Source organism: Thamnophis sirtalis, unplaced genomic scaffold (genome assembly GCF_051295495.1).
Source record: "Thamnophis sirtalis isolate CommonGarterSnake01/CBP01778 unplaced genomic scaffold, rThaSir2_p1.2 scaffold_6, whole genome shotgun sequence".
NCBI classification, from domain to species: domain Eukaryota; kingdom Metazoa; phylum Chordata; class Lepidosauria; order Squamata; family Natricidae; genus Thamnophis; species Thamnophis sirtalis.
The window spans coordinates 39054269-39067448 of record NW_028261386.1 but is presented as its reverse complement, the minus strand read 5'-3'; the positions used below and the strand labels follow the sequence as shown (position 1 = coordinate 39067448).

General features: G+C 51.3%; 1 protein-coding gene across 1 annotated transcript in view; it reads right to left on the bottom strand.

Moving 5' to 3' along the window:
• Positions 1–13180, bottom strand: part of TTBK1 (tau tubulin kinase 1) — a 122438-nt gene that overhangs the window by 69048 nt on the left and 40210 nt on the right. Inside the window, exons 5-6 of the mRNA XM_087717669.1 lie at positions 7260–7333; positions 291–431 (exon numbers count right to left, since the gene is read on the bottom strand). Coding sequence (XP_087573795.1) covers positions 291–431; positions 7260–7333 — 215 coding nt within the window. The remainder of the gene's footprint in view (positions 1–290; positions 432–7259; positions 7334–13180) is intronic.

The window sequence follows — 13180 nt, the reverse complement described above, 5'->3', positions numbered from 1 at the left end:
CCTTTTTATATGTGCATATTCTCATTTATTGATAGAAAAAGTGATCACAAAACATGAAATAAAATGTGTTTGCAACTTGGAACTAGTTAAATACACAGACCCATGTTGTAAGTGAGGCCTTACCTATCCCAAAACATAAAGTCATGCTTTAATATGCATTTCATGAATGCACTTGTCTCTCTCTAAAACTCTGCCCCTGAGAGGTTATGTTTTCCAACTGCAAGGAGACTTCAGAAACATCAATGGCAGGTAAACTATGTAGAAAAGGTCAGCCACCAGAATCTACTTACGGGCTTGATATCTCGATGCAAGAATCCCACTGAGTGAATGGCTTCTATGGATTCTAAGATCTGCTTGCCTAATCGAAGAGTTGTGCTCAGTGTAAAAGTTCCTCGAGGCTGGCTTCTTCTGAGGTCTGCAAGATTCCGGCCCTGAAAATAAATGAATATCAGATTTCAATACCAGATTTTATCAGCAGATATTATTTAATCCACCAGATGGAAGAAAAAAATGATCTGCTTGGATCAATTATGTTTATGTCAAAAAGATTCTTGTTGGCTCATTTTGACAAACAATCATCTGAAAATATAGCTGGAAGTTCTGTCTTCTGTTCATTCAATGCTGGTCTTCAGTTGTAAGGAAAACAAATCTTACAAAACTGACCCATGTTTTTGGCTATCAGCATTAAGACTGTCCATTCAAAGGTGGACAGGTAAGCAATTTCATTAATTTAAAAATCATTTTAAGACAAAAGTCACATTTTTCTCTTCTATCTGTTGAAAAATGAAATAAGCATACCAAAGAGTCAGTTGGCAAATCCAAAACCAGCAATTTTGGAAACACAAACAATAAAATTTGAAAGGTGTGGGGGGTTTTCCAGAAGAGGGAGAGGGAATGGTCACACGTGGGTTATTCTCAAAGCCTGATTGGTCCAAAGATTGAGAGAAAACGCTTAAATACTGGTGCCTTCCAGTCCTATCCCAGTTTCCTCTCAGTCTTTTCTGGTCCAAGAACTGTTGAGAATTACTGGTAGGATTACTTTATTCAATGTGGTCTCATTTGGTTTAATTGGGCATTTTAAAAGGTTTCTAAATTACTAAATTCAGCAGCTGCGGCCCCAAGGGACAGTTTACTGCCCCGGGCGGTGGGGGAGGGCCCTGTGGGGCATGCTGCCTCCCCCCCGCAGGCCCAGAGTCTCAGCCCGTCCCCGGGTGCGGGGGTGCCAGCTCTCTTTTCAGCTACTGGAGAGGCTGCCTTCTCCCTTAAATAGCCAGGAGATGCAGCAGCAGCGCCACGAGGCACGTGTGAGCCGCTTGCGGAGCCGCCGTTTGATTCGGGTGGCTGCCGCGTTCTCTTTTCGGCTCGGACCGCTACGAGCGTTCCTGGGGGAGGTGGAGCGTGCCTGGGAGCCGCGTGGCCTCCCCGGTCCTTGCCTGCCTCAGCACGGCCCTTCGGCGGGCCGTCGGAGCCGCGAGATTGAAAATGAAAGTTCCGGCGGCCATGTTGGCTCGGTCGCCACGTGCACGAGGATCGGGCCTCGACCCAGGTCCATTGCGGCTGGTGCGGTCTCTTCCTTTGGCATGGCAGGCAGCAGAGAAAGCAGGCCCAGGTCCCGGTGGGGCCTACAGTGGCTTGGAATCCTCCATTCCTTCTGGCTGGGCGCGTAAGTGGGGAAATAGAGGGGGGCTTGGAGTTTCCCCGGGGCCAGGTGGCAGACCTGGCGGCAGGTGAGAAAGCCCTTGCAGGGGGAGGGGGAGGGTGTTCCCCCCCCCATGTCTTCCTCTGCCCTGAAGTCCTTCTCGTGGGAGGGGGTCAGGGGCTGCATTGTGCGGGAACAGTGTTTTGTGGCTCAGAGGTTTTCACATTGCATTAACAGTAAGGGTATGGCTAGCTGATGAGAGCTAAATGGATTGAAATAGATCTATACTAGTCTCCCTTTATTTATTTATCGGCACGTTTACAACTGTACTTAATTCAATGCCAGTAAGGGATGACTAGCAGATGAAAGCTTAAGGGCTTGCAATATTAGTCTTCCTTTGTTTTCCTTTGTTTTCCTTTGCTACTGAAGCCCGGGGGTTCTACCTGGGCCTACTCTGGGTTGGCTCTGCCTTCCTCCTTCAGAGGTTAGCCATTTTGGAACTGTTTTTCTGTGGGGCCCAACAGAGGGCCATGCACCTCTCTGGGGACATGCATCAGATCTACATGTATGAGCCTTTGGCCTTTATCCCAGGGTCTGGGGTTGGTCCCTCCTCAGGTCTTTTTCCCCCAAATCACTCCTAGGGGTTGGTTTTTTCCTGCCCTGGGGTTCCCAGGCAAGTTTCCCCTTCCTTCCAGGTAGAGTGGGGTCCCTCTCTCCCTCCCCCACTCAGGGGATCCAGGGGGGGTGAGTCGGGGGTCTTAACCCGTGTGCAGGTTGGCTCTCCCGGGGCCTGGTTCTGCCTATGGTGGTACGGAGGATTGGATTGTTCTCCGCCCCTTCCAGACATGGAGGTCTGGGCCGCGCCCAATGTTGGGCTATGCTCCTCACTACTTGGTCAGCGGTAACTATTAAAGATAAGATAAAATAAAATAAATTAAAATAAAATAAATTAAAATAAAATAAATTAAAATAAAAGGGAAAAAAAGCTACTTCTATTGAGGCCATAGGTTCTATCCTGGCCTGCTTAGATCTGTAAACATTTCATTCTTGGTGACGGAGGTGTGGCCCCCTGGATGGGCCCATTTCTCGGGGCGTCCTGGCTCAGACAGTTTGCTATGCCCTGGGGCAAGGCTCGGTGCAGGGCTAGGTGGGGGGGGGGGGGTTCCTTGATTCCTCCACCTCGGGATCCTGCATGACCTCGTTTCTGCCACGGCCATGGTCTGGAAAGAGATCTCGGCTCCTCCCTTGGCACGGAGGCGCTGACTATACAGTGGACACCTTCCTCCGACTTCTGCTCTGGAGACTTGGGCAACTGGCTATAGAGTAATCTGGGCCCTTGCCTGGGCGGTTCAGTTGCCGTCCGTCACCTTCTGGTGGCTGCCCTGGTTCATCGGGCGTGCTGAGCTTCTTAGATGTCCTCCCGTTTGCCATGTGACCTTGGCAGCGCCGGGAGTGCATTCACGTTCCAGGCTAGCGCCGCCGCCTGGATCTCTTCTGGCTCAAGGCGGCCCGCCTGTTCCTCCCTGGGGCGACCGGGGCTCGCTCACGTTTGCGTCCAGGTCACTGACAATGGCTGGGGCCGGCTCGGCCCACCGACCCTGGGCGGCCATACCATGCGAGGGGCTTAGTTTCTTGGGGGGGGAGGCCCTCGTCCCGGTCCAAGGGTGAGACACGGGACAGTTCATCCACTCGTAGCCGCTGAGGCTCTGAGTCTCGTTCTTGTCATCGTGCCAGTATGGGTTCCGTTTATGTCATTAATCTTGCGCTCTTCTATTGTTAGCAGTTCCCCAGCTCATCCCTCCGGAGTGGATACGGCTCCCTCCTCCAGTCCAGGTGGTTCAATCACAAGGGGGGGAGCACCCCTTACCCTGAGGGGAGGGGCTTGACCTCGGGTCGTCCCTTCGGAGGCCATCATCCTGCTAGGCGAGTCCTTAGGGCGGTCGGTGTCGGACGCTTGGACACGGGCCTCTGCTTGCCTCGCTCCCGCGTGGTTCGCTCCACCCCGCCGGCTCTCTTTGGGGTTCCCCCGGGCTTGGTGCCTGGGGGGGCACTACCTGGGAGTCAGGCCATCGCCCTTCTCCTCGGCCCTCAGGCGGTGCAGGTGGTTCCTCTGGATGCCCGGGGCCTGGATCGCCTCTCCCACCTGTCCGTGCTGCGAACGGGTGGCTAGACAGCGTAGCGGGCCCTCACACATCTGCACTGCTATGATGCACAGGCGAGGAGAGCGTCCTCCTCCTCCTTCCCATCCTTCGGGGTATCGGGCAGGAGGCTCCTTGGCTTCGGTGGCTCTCTCAGGGGCCTACCTTCGTTACGTGACTCGGCCCAGTCATCGCAGGTTCCTGGGGTCCCCCCACAGAGACTTCCCTCTGGACTGGACTCTGCCCTCCGGACCTACACGAAGGCCCTGACGGCCCGGGGGGGCTCATCCGCACCCCATCCTGGGGGCTCCGATTCCTTGGCGGGGCTAGCCTATTCGGGTCTTCGGATATTTGACGCCCGTTTTGGAAGCTTCGGAGTCTCGTCTTTTCCTTGGCGGGCTTCCCCGGCGACCGCCTTTCTCCTTCCACATGCCTGGTGTCGGTCATAGGCTCCATGTCGGGGGAGGGGGTGAGTCCGTCCAGGGAGCCCCGCTACGGCCTACATCTGCTGACGGAGGACCTTTGATGAGGTCGTTTGGTTTCAACCTTCCTCTATCAGATTTTTGGGCGAGTCGTTCTTGCGCAGGGATAGTCCCGCACGCCGGACCCTTGGACTCTCCGGGGGAACCTTGTCCTGGTCAGGGGGACGACGGTACACTCTTCTGCGGGTCCTCCGCCTCCCGTGGGTAACCCGGGTCTCGCTGGGGTGGGTCTGCCCCGGCCACTCGGCGGGACTTCTAATTCGAGGGGCAGACAGAGTGTACGTCATCACGGACGCGGACCTGTTCGGGGGAGGCCCCGGTGGGCTCCCGGTTCGCTCAAGACAGGTGGTCGCTTTCGGGTCTTACCCCTCGTCTCTGGGATTGCACTAGTGCCGGCACGCTGGGCTCCGCGCTCCCTCGGGCACCGGTGCTGGGGCATCGCGTGCCTTCCCATTGGACACGGTGACCGTTGAGGCTCACTTCTGTCAGGGGGGGACCTTCTCCGGCCCTCTGCCGGGCTGCTCTGGTCCTGGACACCTGGGCGGTGGGGCCCCGGTTGCCCTCGGAGTCGAGATTCTCCCCGGGCTCCCCTGCCTCCTGGTGGCTCGACGGCATCGGGCGGCCCTTACCAGGGGTGCGGGCCTACTGCACTCCCTGGGTGTCTACTCGCTCGCCCGCGTGTTCCATTCCTCCACGGGGTTTCACCCATTTCCTGTCCTGGTCTGTGGAGGGCGCAAGCGCCCTCGAGAGGAGGTGACCTGCGGGCCTTCGGTATGGGTTCCCCCCTTCCCCCTGGTTCCAGGTCTCCCCGTAGGGGGGTGGCATGGGGGCCCCGATCGTGGAGGTGGCCCTTCTGACCTGGGGTCCTTGGTTCGCGGACCTCGTCCGGCTGTCGGTGGCCCTCCGTGGAGGCTCCCGCGGGAGGGGTTTGGCCTGGCAGTGGCGGGGGGGGGTTCCTGCTTCGCCCGGCCCCTGGGGTTGCATCTGTCCCATGACTCTTGTCCGGCAGCTGTTGGGGGCTGGCCTGGTCTCTGGGGTCCCTCGCGACTTGGGATGCCTGGGCGCCTTACGGCCCGCGGCTGTTCTTCCACCTGGGTGTCGTCCGGTGGGGTTTCCGCGTGGCTTCACCCGGCAGGGCACCTTTCTCCCTAACGTCAAGAATTTCCTGAACGAGGGGCCTGACGTCGGACCTCCACAAGAGTTGCGCCGCCTGGTGGCGGTTTTGTTTCGGCCCTGGAGGGGGTGGGGTTCTTTTTCCCCTCTCAGGTCCCCTTGATCAAGCTTCGCGGTAGGGGGCGGCTTCTGGGGTCTCCCTCTGTCCGCGGGTTCCCTGTGTGTTCTTCCCCTGGTGTTCAGGGCTTGAAGGGGGCCCCTTTCAAATCTCTTCGGGGGGTTCGTCTGCAGGCTCCCTTGTGGCGGTTGTCTCCGCCCGGTGTACATGGAGTGGGGCACCCTGTTCTGAGGTCGCCCCATCATCTCTACAGGGCGGGGCGATGCTTCGCCTTGCTCGTACCTTCTTCCCGTAGGTAGCCACTTCCCTTCGTTAGGCTCAGGAGTTCATCCGGCTCGGCCAGGCCCGGGCCCGTTCCTAGGATGGGGGGGTCTGGCATCGATCGGACGTGCACCGCGCCCTGCGGTTCCATCTCCGGCGGACCGAGGGGTCCGTAGGTCGATTCCTTGTAGGCTGATTCTTCCAGCTGGGGGTCGCTGGGTTCGAGTGTGTCTTCAGCTACCATTGGCGTCGGCTGCGTCAGGCCATTGCGGAAGCTTACGGAGATTCGGGTCGACGGGCTGGCCCCGTCGGAGTTCACGGCCCAGTCTATTAGGAGCTCCACGAGCGCGGCCTCGGGGGCCACGGGGTGCCCGCTGGGGCCGTCTGTCGCGCGGCCACTTGATTGACTGGCGTCTTCCTCCGGCGTTTTGGTCTGGAGGCCTTCACGGATGCCAGTGTGTCCTTGGTGGTAGGTTCCACTGGGGTGGCGGTTGAGGCTCCCCTTGGGCCCTAGTGGTTCTCGTTCTCCCTCCCTGGGACTGTAGCTTGGGTATGTCCCACGTGTGACCATTCCCTCCCCCTCTTCTGGAAAAAGGACGTTAGTCTTACCTGAACGTCTATTTTCAGAAGGGGGAGGGAATGGTCACAACCCGCCCTGAGACCTTTCTGTCGGGGCCAAGGGGAGGGCCCGGGTGGTTCCCGGGGGTTTTGTTGTGTGTTTGTTTTTTGTCGTTTCAGTTCTACCGTTCGCCTTCGAGGAAACTGGGATAGGACTGGAAGGCACCAGTATTTAAGCGTTTTCTCTCAGTCTTTGGACCAATCAGGCTTTGAGAATAACCCACGTGTGACCATTCCCTCCCCCTTCTGAAAATAGACGTTCAGGTAAGACCAACGTCCTTTTTCATCTATTGCCCCAGAACCAATTAATGAAAATTACAAAAATAACGATTCAGGCTAGACATCAGGAAGACGTTCCTGACTATATAAGCTGTCAATCAACCACTAGAGGTCTTCAACAGAGGTTGTATAGTCATTTGTCAAGGAAGCTGTAGTCAGTCCTCCATTGAACACAGGGATGAACTAGATGATCCATATGGTCATTTCCAACTTTATTAATCTATTGTGAGGCAGGAGAAATGGAAGGAACTGTAAGATTATTGTGGAAAAACAAAAGAAGTGATAGGAGAGTAGTCAAATAGTCCTCTCCCCACATCCTCTGGATCCTTGTAAAAACAGCCATCCTGCCTTATTTTCAGAGGCAAATGTCCGCATTAGTAGAGCCTTCTGAGACTTTCAGGTGACCCAAGGGAAAGAGAAGGTGATTCCTTTCAACTCCTCCTTGCTAATCCTTTTCCATCTCCATGGTATTGCAAAAGAGAAAAAAACTTTCCACATGTTTGGCTTGCCTGTAAAAACTGATCATCCGGATAAGATTCCATATCATCACTGAGGATATGGTAAATACAATTATGAAGTTTTTTTTAAAAAAAAAAAGCAGAAAAGCTTACCTGTAGTTGCATAACAACATAGTTAAACTTCTCATTCCTCCCACAGCCAATAAATCTGCAAACATGATCTTTCCCTGCAAAATATAAATTCCATGCTCAATCAATCAGAATGCAGTTAGCCTGCCACTATCATCTTATAAGAGGTGTTTTTCGAAGAGTCTTCCAGAATCCCTGTGACTTCTAAGTACAAAGCTCAAGGGATCTCTCTCTCTCTCACACACACACACACACAAACAAAATCTCAGACATCCAGGATTTCTTTAGTTTCCTGAATCATTCCATGTAGTTCGTACCCAGTACTCTACTCTAACATATAATCCTGAGCTTCTTTTTTTGCCCTATTTTTATGTTCCTTTCTGAGAATGAGCTGTTTGCCTTTATTGTTATCTTTGGAAAAAGCACCTGCCAATTCCACCTGGTTCTATCCCAGTTATTTTTACTCAATCAATTTTAAGCTATTTCAGTGGTCATTGGAATCACATCCTTATTGTCCAGAGATTGGAATCAGTATCTGATATCAAGCAAGGGGAACTCATGGGAAACGGCTACCAAAATGATAAATTCTAAATACTGGTTATTTCCATTTTTACCAAACAGTGTCATACCTAAGTCCACTTGCTAAGCTCAACCTCTACTGAAAATCCCCACAAATCACAGTCAGAACTTCCATTTAGAAATCTACTTTTCATGTCTTTTTCTGGGTAATTATGTACTCTGAACTGTGCTTAAGCAGCTTCAAGTGTTTCAGCTCATTTGAATTTAGATTTTTTTTTTAAAGACTGTAAAATGTAGCCTGAATACATAGTACCTTTTAATAGCAATTATTAGTGAATATAGTTCAGTTGAACCTGTTTGGACTTACAGTTAGGTCTTGCTGTGTTTTTTCCTCTGAATTAAAAACTTTTGCTTTTGCCAACTCCCCATTACTCCAGCTATTAGGTTTCCTCCAATCAGCAAGGTTGGAATGTTACATTATTTCCACAGCAATACCCTCCTCTTAGTTGGAAAGTGCTATTTGACTATTTCCAAAGAGCTATAATATGGCATGATGTCATGTCCTCCATTCATATTGAAAACTGATACAGGAAAAGTCTCCGAAGTGGGGCGTGGGAGGAGTCACAGCTTTGCCCTCTTCATTCATCAGACACTATAGACTGGACGCCTTCGCCTCCGCAGAGGCGTATTTTGGGAGGAGAGTCCTCCAGAGAGTGCTGGATACTCAGGGGGGGGGGACTCAGGGCCTATGAACCCTCCCAGCTTTGGTATCTCCCAGCTGTGACTCCTCCCACGCCCCACTTCAGAGACTGTCAGTTGGTCTTACCTGAACTGCATGTCTCGAAGGATGGCGTGGGAGCAGTCACTTCCCATCCGTAGTGCACCCCGCGCAGGGTGGGCCTAAGTAGAGTGTTACTGGTCAGTCAGGGACCAAAAGGGGAGTGGGTTACCCTGTTCCCTTCCTTCTAGAGTCACCTTGACTGGATCATCGGTTAATCTGGAGAGTCAGAGGCTTCAAGATTTACCTCAGTCTCCGGGCAGATGGGCTGTGACAATACCCAGCTGTGACTGCTCCCACGCCATCCTTCGAGACATGCAGTTCAGGTAAGACCAACTGACATTCTCTTCCAGGAAAGGCAATGCCCTGTGACTCTGGACATAGAGAATCAACGGAGAATGTACTCCTACAAGGCCTGTGCTCAGTGATGTATTAACTACTAAGCAGACTAAGCATGTGCTTAGGGCACCAGGACCAGGGGGGCACCACAAAGTTGAGAAAGAAAGAAAAAACCCAATGAAGATTTGTACAGCATGTACAAAAGGGGGGGCACCAAGATTTGTCAGTGCTTAGGGCACCAGTGAGCCTTAATCCGCCACTGCCCTCATGTCACTAATACTGTATAAACACACATAGCACAAATAGGGTACATAGTACAATTTTATACCTCTCTACTGCTTGCAGACCAGTGGAGGGATTCAAAATTTTTACTATCGGTCCTGTGGGCATGGCATGGCTTGGTGGGCATGGCATGGCTTGGTGGGCATGGTAGGGGAAGGATACTGTAAAATCTCCAGACCCTCCCTACTCCAGGGGGAAGGTTACTACAAAAATCCCCATTCCCTCCCGATCAGCTGGGACTCGGGAGGCAGAGAATAGATGGGGACGGACCAGTCAGAGGTAGTATTTAGCAGTTCTCCGAACTACTCAAAATTTCCACTACCAGTCCTCCAGAACTTGTCAGAACCTGTTGAATACCACCTCTGTTGCAGACAGTAATTCTGTTACAACGTAAATTTTGCAGATTCTGTGCAGCAGCAATTAAAATGTGTCAGATGATGACCTGTGTCTCAGACCAACCTTAATATTTAACTTCTTAGTTCAGATTATTTAGCAGATTTCTGAGAATCTACTATATTATCTTTTATGTTTCCACATTTAAATTAATGTCTTTGCCCCTTTTTTTACAGATTTTTTTAAAAGACTGGTGTGGAGTTTGTATGTGTGTGTATAAGCTTTTTACAATGTTTTTTTTAACCATGTGTATTTTATAGTGTTTTAAATTACTAATTGTTTATATCCCACTCTTCTTTTGCTGATTATAATCATAATAAAGATTGGGTTATATTTGACTATTTTTGTCTTGTTTTCATATTTTCAAATAGCATGCCAGTCCATAAGAGAGACAGGCATAGTTACTGTCACTTACTCTTCTGTACATACATAAATATTTATTTATCCATATGCAAAGCTAACAAATAACTTTTTGAACTTTATTGAAGTGTAAGGCAAATGTTTACTTAAGGTAGTAATTCTTCATCAGTTAAGAGTCTGAATGAGATTTTGTCCTAATTGTTCTCCAAATAAGTACTTATTGCTCAAGCTGATGAAATACATGGCCATAATTCAAGTATTTGTAGATCACATATTTGGAATGAAGTACAAAATATAAGTTCCTGGCCAACTGCATATTGCAGAACATAACATAGGACACTACTGTTATGTTTTATGTTCTTGTATTATAATATTTGCTGCATTAACAAAAGCTCTCCCTTCAGACTAAACCAGAGCATGTTCTTCTCTTGGAAGTGCAGGAGAAAATATTAATAGTGCATCTCCACAACGTAGTTTACCTTGTCTAAAAGAGCTGCTTTCTCTGACAGGGACCCAAATATTGGGGCTTTGGATATGAAATATGAAATGTCCAATAGAAAATTATAATATTCCCCATCTGGGTGGAGATAGCATCCAGGAATGGGTTGACCTCTCTGCAAGCTGATTGGATTGAGTCTGCCAAAGCTGTTAAGTCACTCCTCTGTCAGCTTCCCAGCTTTTTGACTCAGTAGTCAGCTTGGACAGATGGGTCAAAATTCCCCCCTTCTTGGAATTCCTGGATTGACTATCGTTAATTCTACCAATGGACTTTTAAAAATGTGAGTAAGCACCTGAGACTCCCAGCAGCGTGGTAGAGTTGCCTCCTTTGGAGACAGAGCCATGGCTCTGTTACGTTGGTTTCTATAAGCTTCAGAGACTCATGCCATTTTCCAACTGTCACTTCTGACAGGGTGCCACGCCATAGCTGAAACAGCCAGGGCAGGGCTGTAAGGAGCCAATCCGATAGCAAAAGGCTGAGCAGGCTTCAGAAGCCTCGAGATAGATGGAGCTCAGCGAAGCTTAGTGCCTCAGCCAGAAGACTCACGCTTCACCCGTTGTTTAAAAAGAGCGGCTTGCAGGCTTCAGAAGCTTCGCGCTTCACTTGTAGATTGGTTTGGCAGGCAGCGTGGCCACAGAAATCTCATGCTCCATTCACGCTTAACAGCTAGATCTAGTCACAGCTGCAGATCAGCGCCCCGCTTAGTAATACCACACTTAACTAGCTTTTGCCTTTGCCGCCCGAGCCTGCATTTTTACAGGAGCTTTTGCGCTCCACTAACACCTGAGGCAATTATCTATTGGCACCAACGATCAATTAACTATTGTCAAACCAGACCTCACAGGAGGCCTTTGATCCAGAGCAGCAGGCAGCAGTCTCAGGAGTGTTTGTGCTCCAGCATCAGAGCCAATTTAATTTTGCTACATGGCTGATATGGCAGAGGACTGACAGGAAAACTAGTCCTGAGGAAGGGGAGCCAGAGGAGTTAACAGTTCCAAAGGTTGTGCCTGAGATGACAGTACATTGATCTGATGGAGGCTAATCTCCATATTCCCATTCGACATTGCCACCGGCAATACCTATGGTTCCATTATGCTGGCCAGCACTATCAATATAGGGCCCTACTCTTCGGACTGTCATCTGCACCGAGGGTGTTTACGAAGGTCCTGGCTACCTTGGCGGCTCATCTCTGGTACCTACCCATGCATGTCCAGTGTTATCTGGATTACATCCTCAGGATATATATCCCAGGCTAGGGAGGACCTGCGGGTTACCATCCAAACACGACAACACCACAGGGTTTTTATCAACATAGAAAAGAGTCACTTCGATCCCTGCTCCATTTAGGGGCAATCATTGACATCTTGGCATGCAGCGTCTATCTATCCCAGGAGCAGCAGACCAGCCTCATGGATTTGGCAGGCTGGGCCAAGGGGAAGCGGATGTGTCTCTAGCCCTACTCTCTCAACTCCTGGGCAAGATGGTGTCCTGCATCTCCATCATTCCCTGGGCATGTCTGCACGCCAGGGATCTTCAATGGTTTCTTTTGCCTTTTCAGAGAACAGGCAGGAGCAATTCATCAGCCAAGGTCCGTGTTCCAGCAGACATCCTTTGATCTCTCCATTGATGGATGTCCCCAGCCATCTCCAGAGGCAGCCTCTTCAGGGAACCTGAGAAACTGGGAGTCACCACAGATGCCAGCCTATTTGGTTGGGGTGGCCATCTTCAGACACAAATGGTCTAGGGACAGTTGTCCCAACCAGAACGGGCTCCCAGTATCAACTGGCTGGAACTGCAGGTGATTTACCTGGCCCTACGCCAGTTCCAAAGGACAATCTCTGGCAAACACCTTCTAATACTCATGGACAACATGGCCACCAAGCCCACATCAATCATCAGGGGGGACCCATTCCAGACCCCTTATGCAGGAGGCCAAGCGACTGGGCCCCTGGGGAGAGAGGCACCTTTTATCCATCGTGGCAGAGCACATCTCCGGGGTGATCAATGTGTAGGCAGACTGGCTCAGCAGAGCTTCAGTGGACCACTTGGAGTGGTGCCTGCACCTATCATGATTCCGGGAACTAACGGACTGTTTCAGCCTCCCAGTCATGGACCTCTTCGCCACCCCGGTCAATGCGCAACTGCCGAGGTTTACACCAGATTTCTGGCCCCAGAAGCAGAGGTGGTAGATGCTCTGCTATCTCCTTGGCCCCCAGGACTGCTCTATGCTTTCCCCCCATCTTCCCCTTCTCCCAAGGGTGATACGGAAGGTACTAGGAGAAAGGGCGGAGATCCTGCTCCTTGTTCCCCACCTGCCACGATGACCGTGGTTTGCCGACCTGGTGGCTCTGTTGGTGAACTGGCCCTGGAGGATCCCTCAGGATAAGATCTCACTCAGCCAGGGGGTGCTGGCTCCAGTTGACCGCCTGGCACTTGAGTGGAGAATTCTAAGGGAGGACAATTTCTCCTCCAGAGTCATTAAGACTATCCAGGCCTCCAGGACGTCCTCCTGGAGACAAGGAGTTAGCTCCCAACACCATCAAGAGACAGGTTACAGTTCTGTCCTGCGAGCCTTGGCAATCATTGACAAAGCATCCCATGGTGCCCCATTTCTTAAGGGAAGCAGTCAACCTGAGGCCTCTGGTGATGCACAGGTACTTTACCTGGGACCTGTCCAGGATTTTGAACTCACTCACCAGTCCCCACTTTGAGCCATTAGGAGGCCACCTTGCATTTCCTTACCCTCAAGGTGGCATTCCTTGTGGCGATTACGTC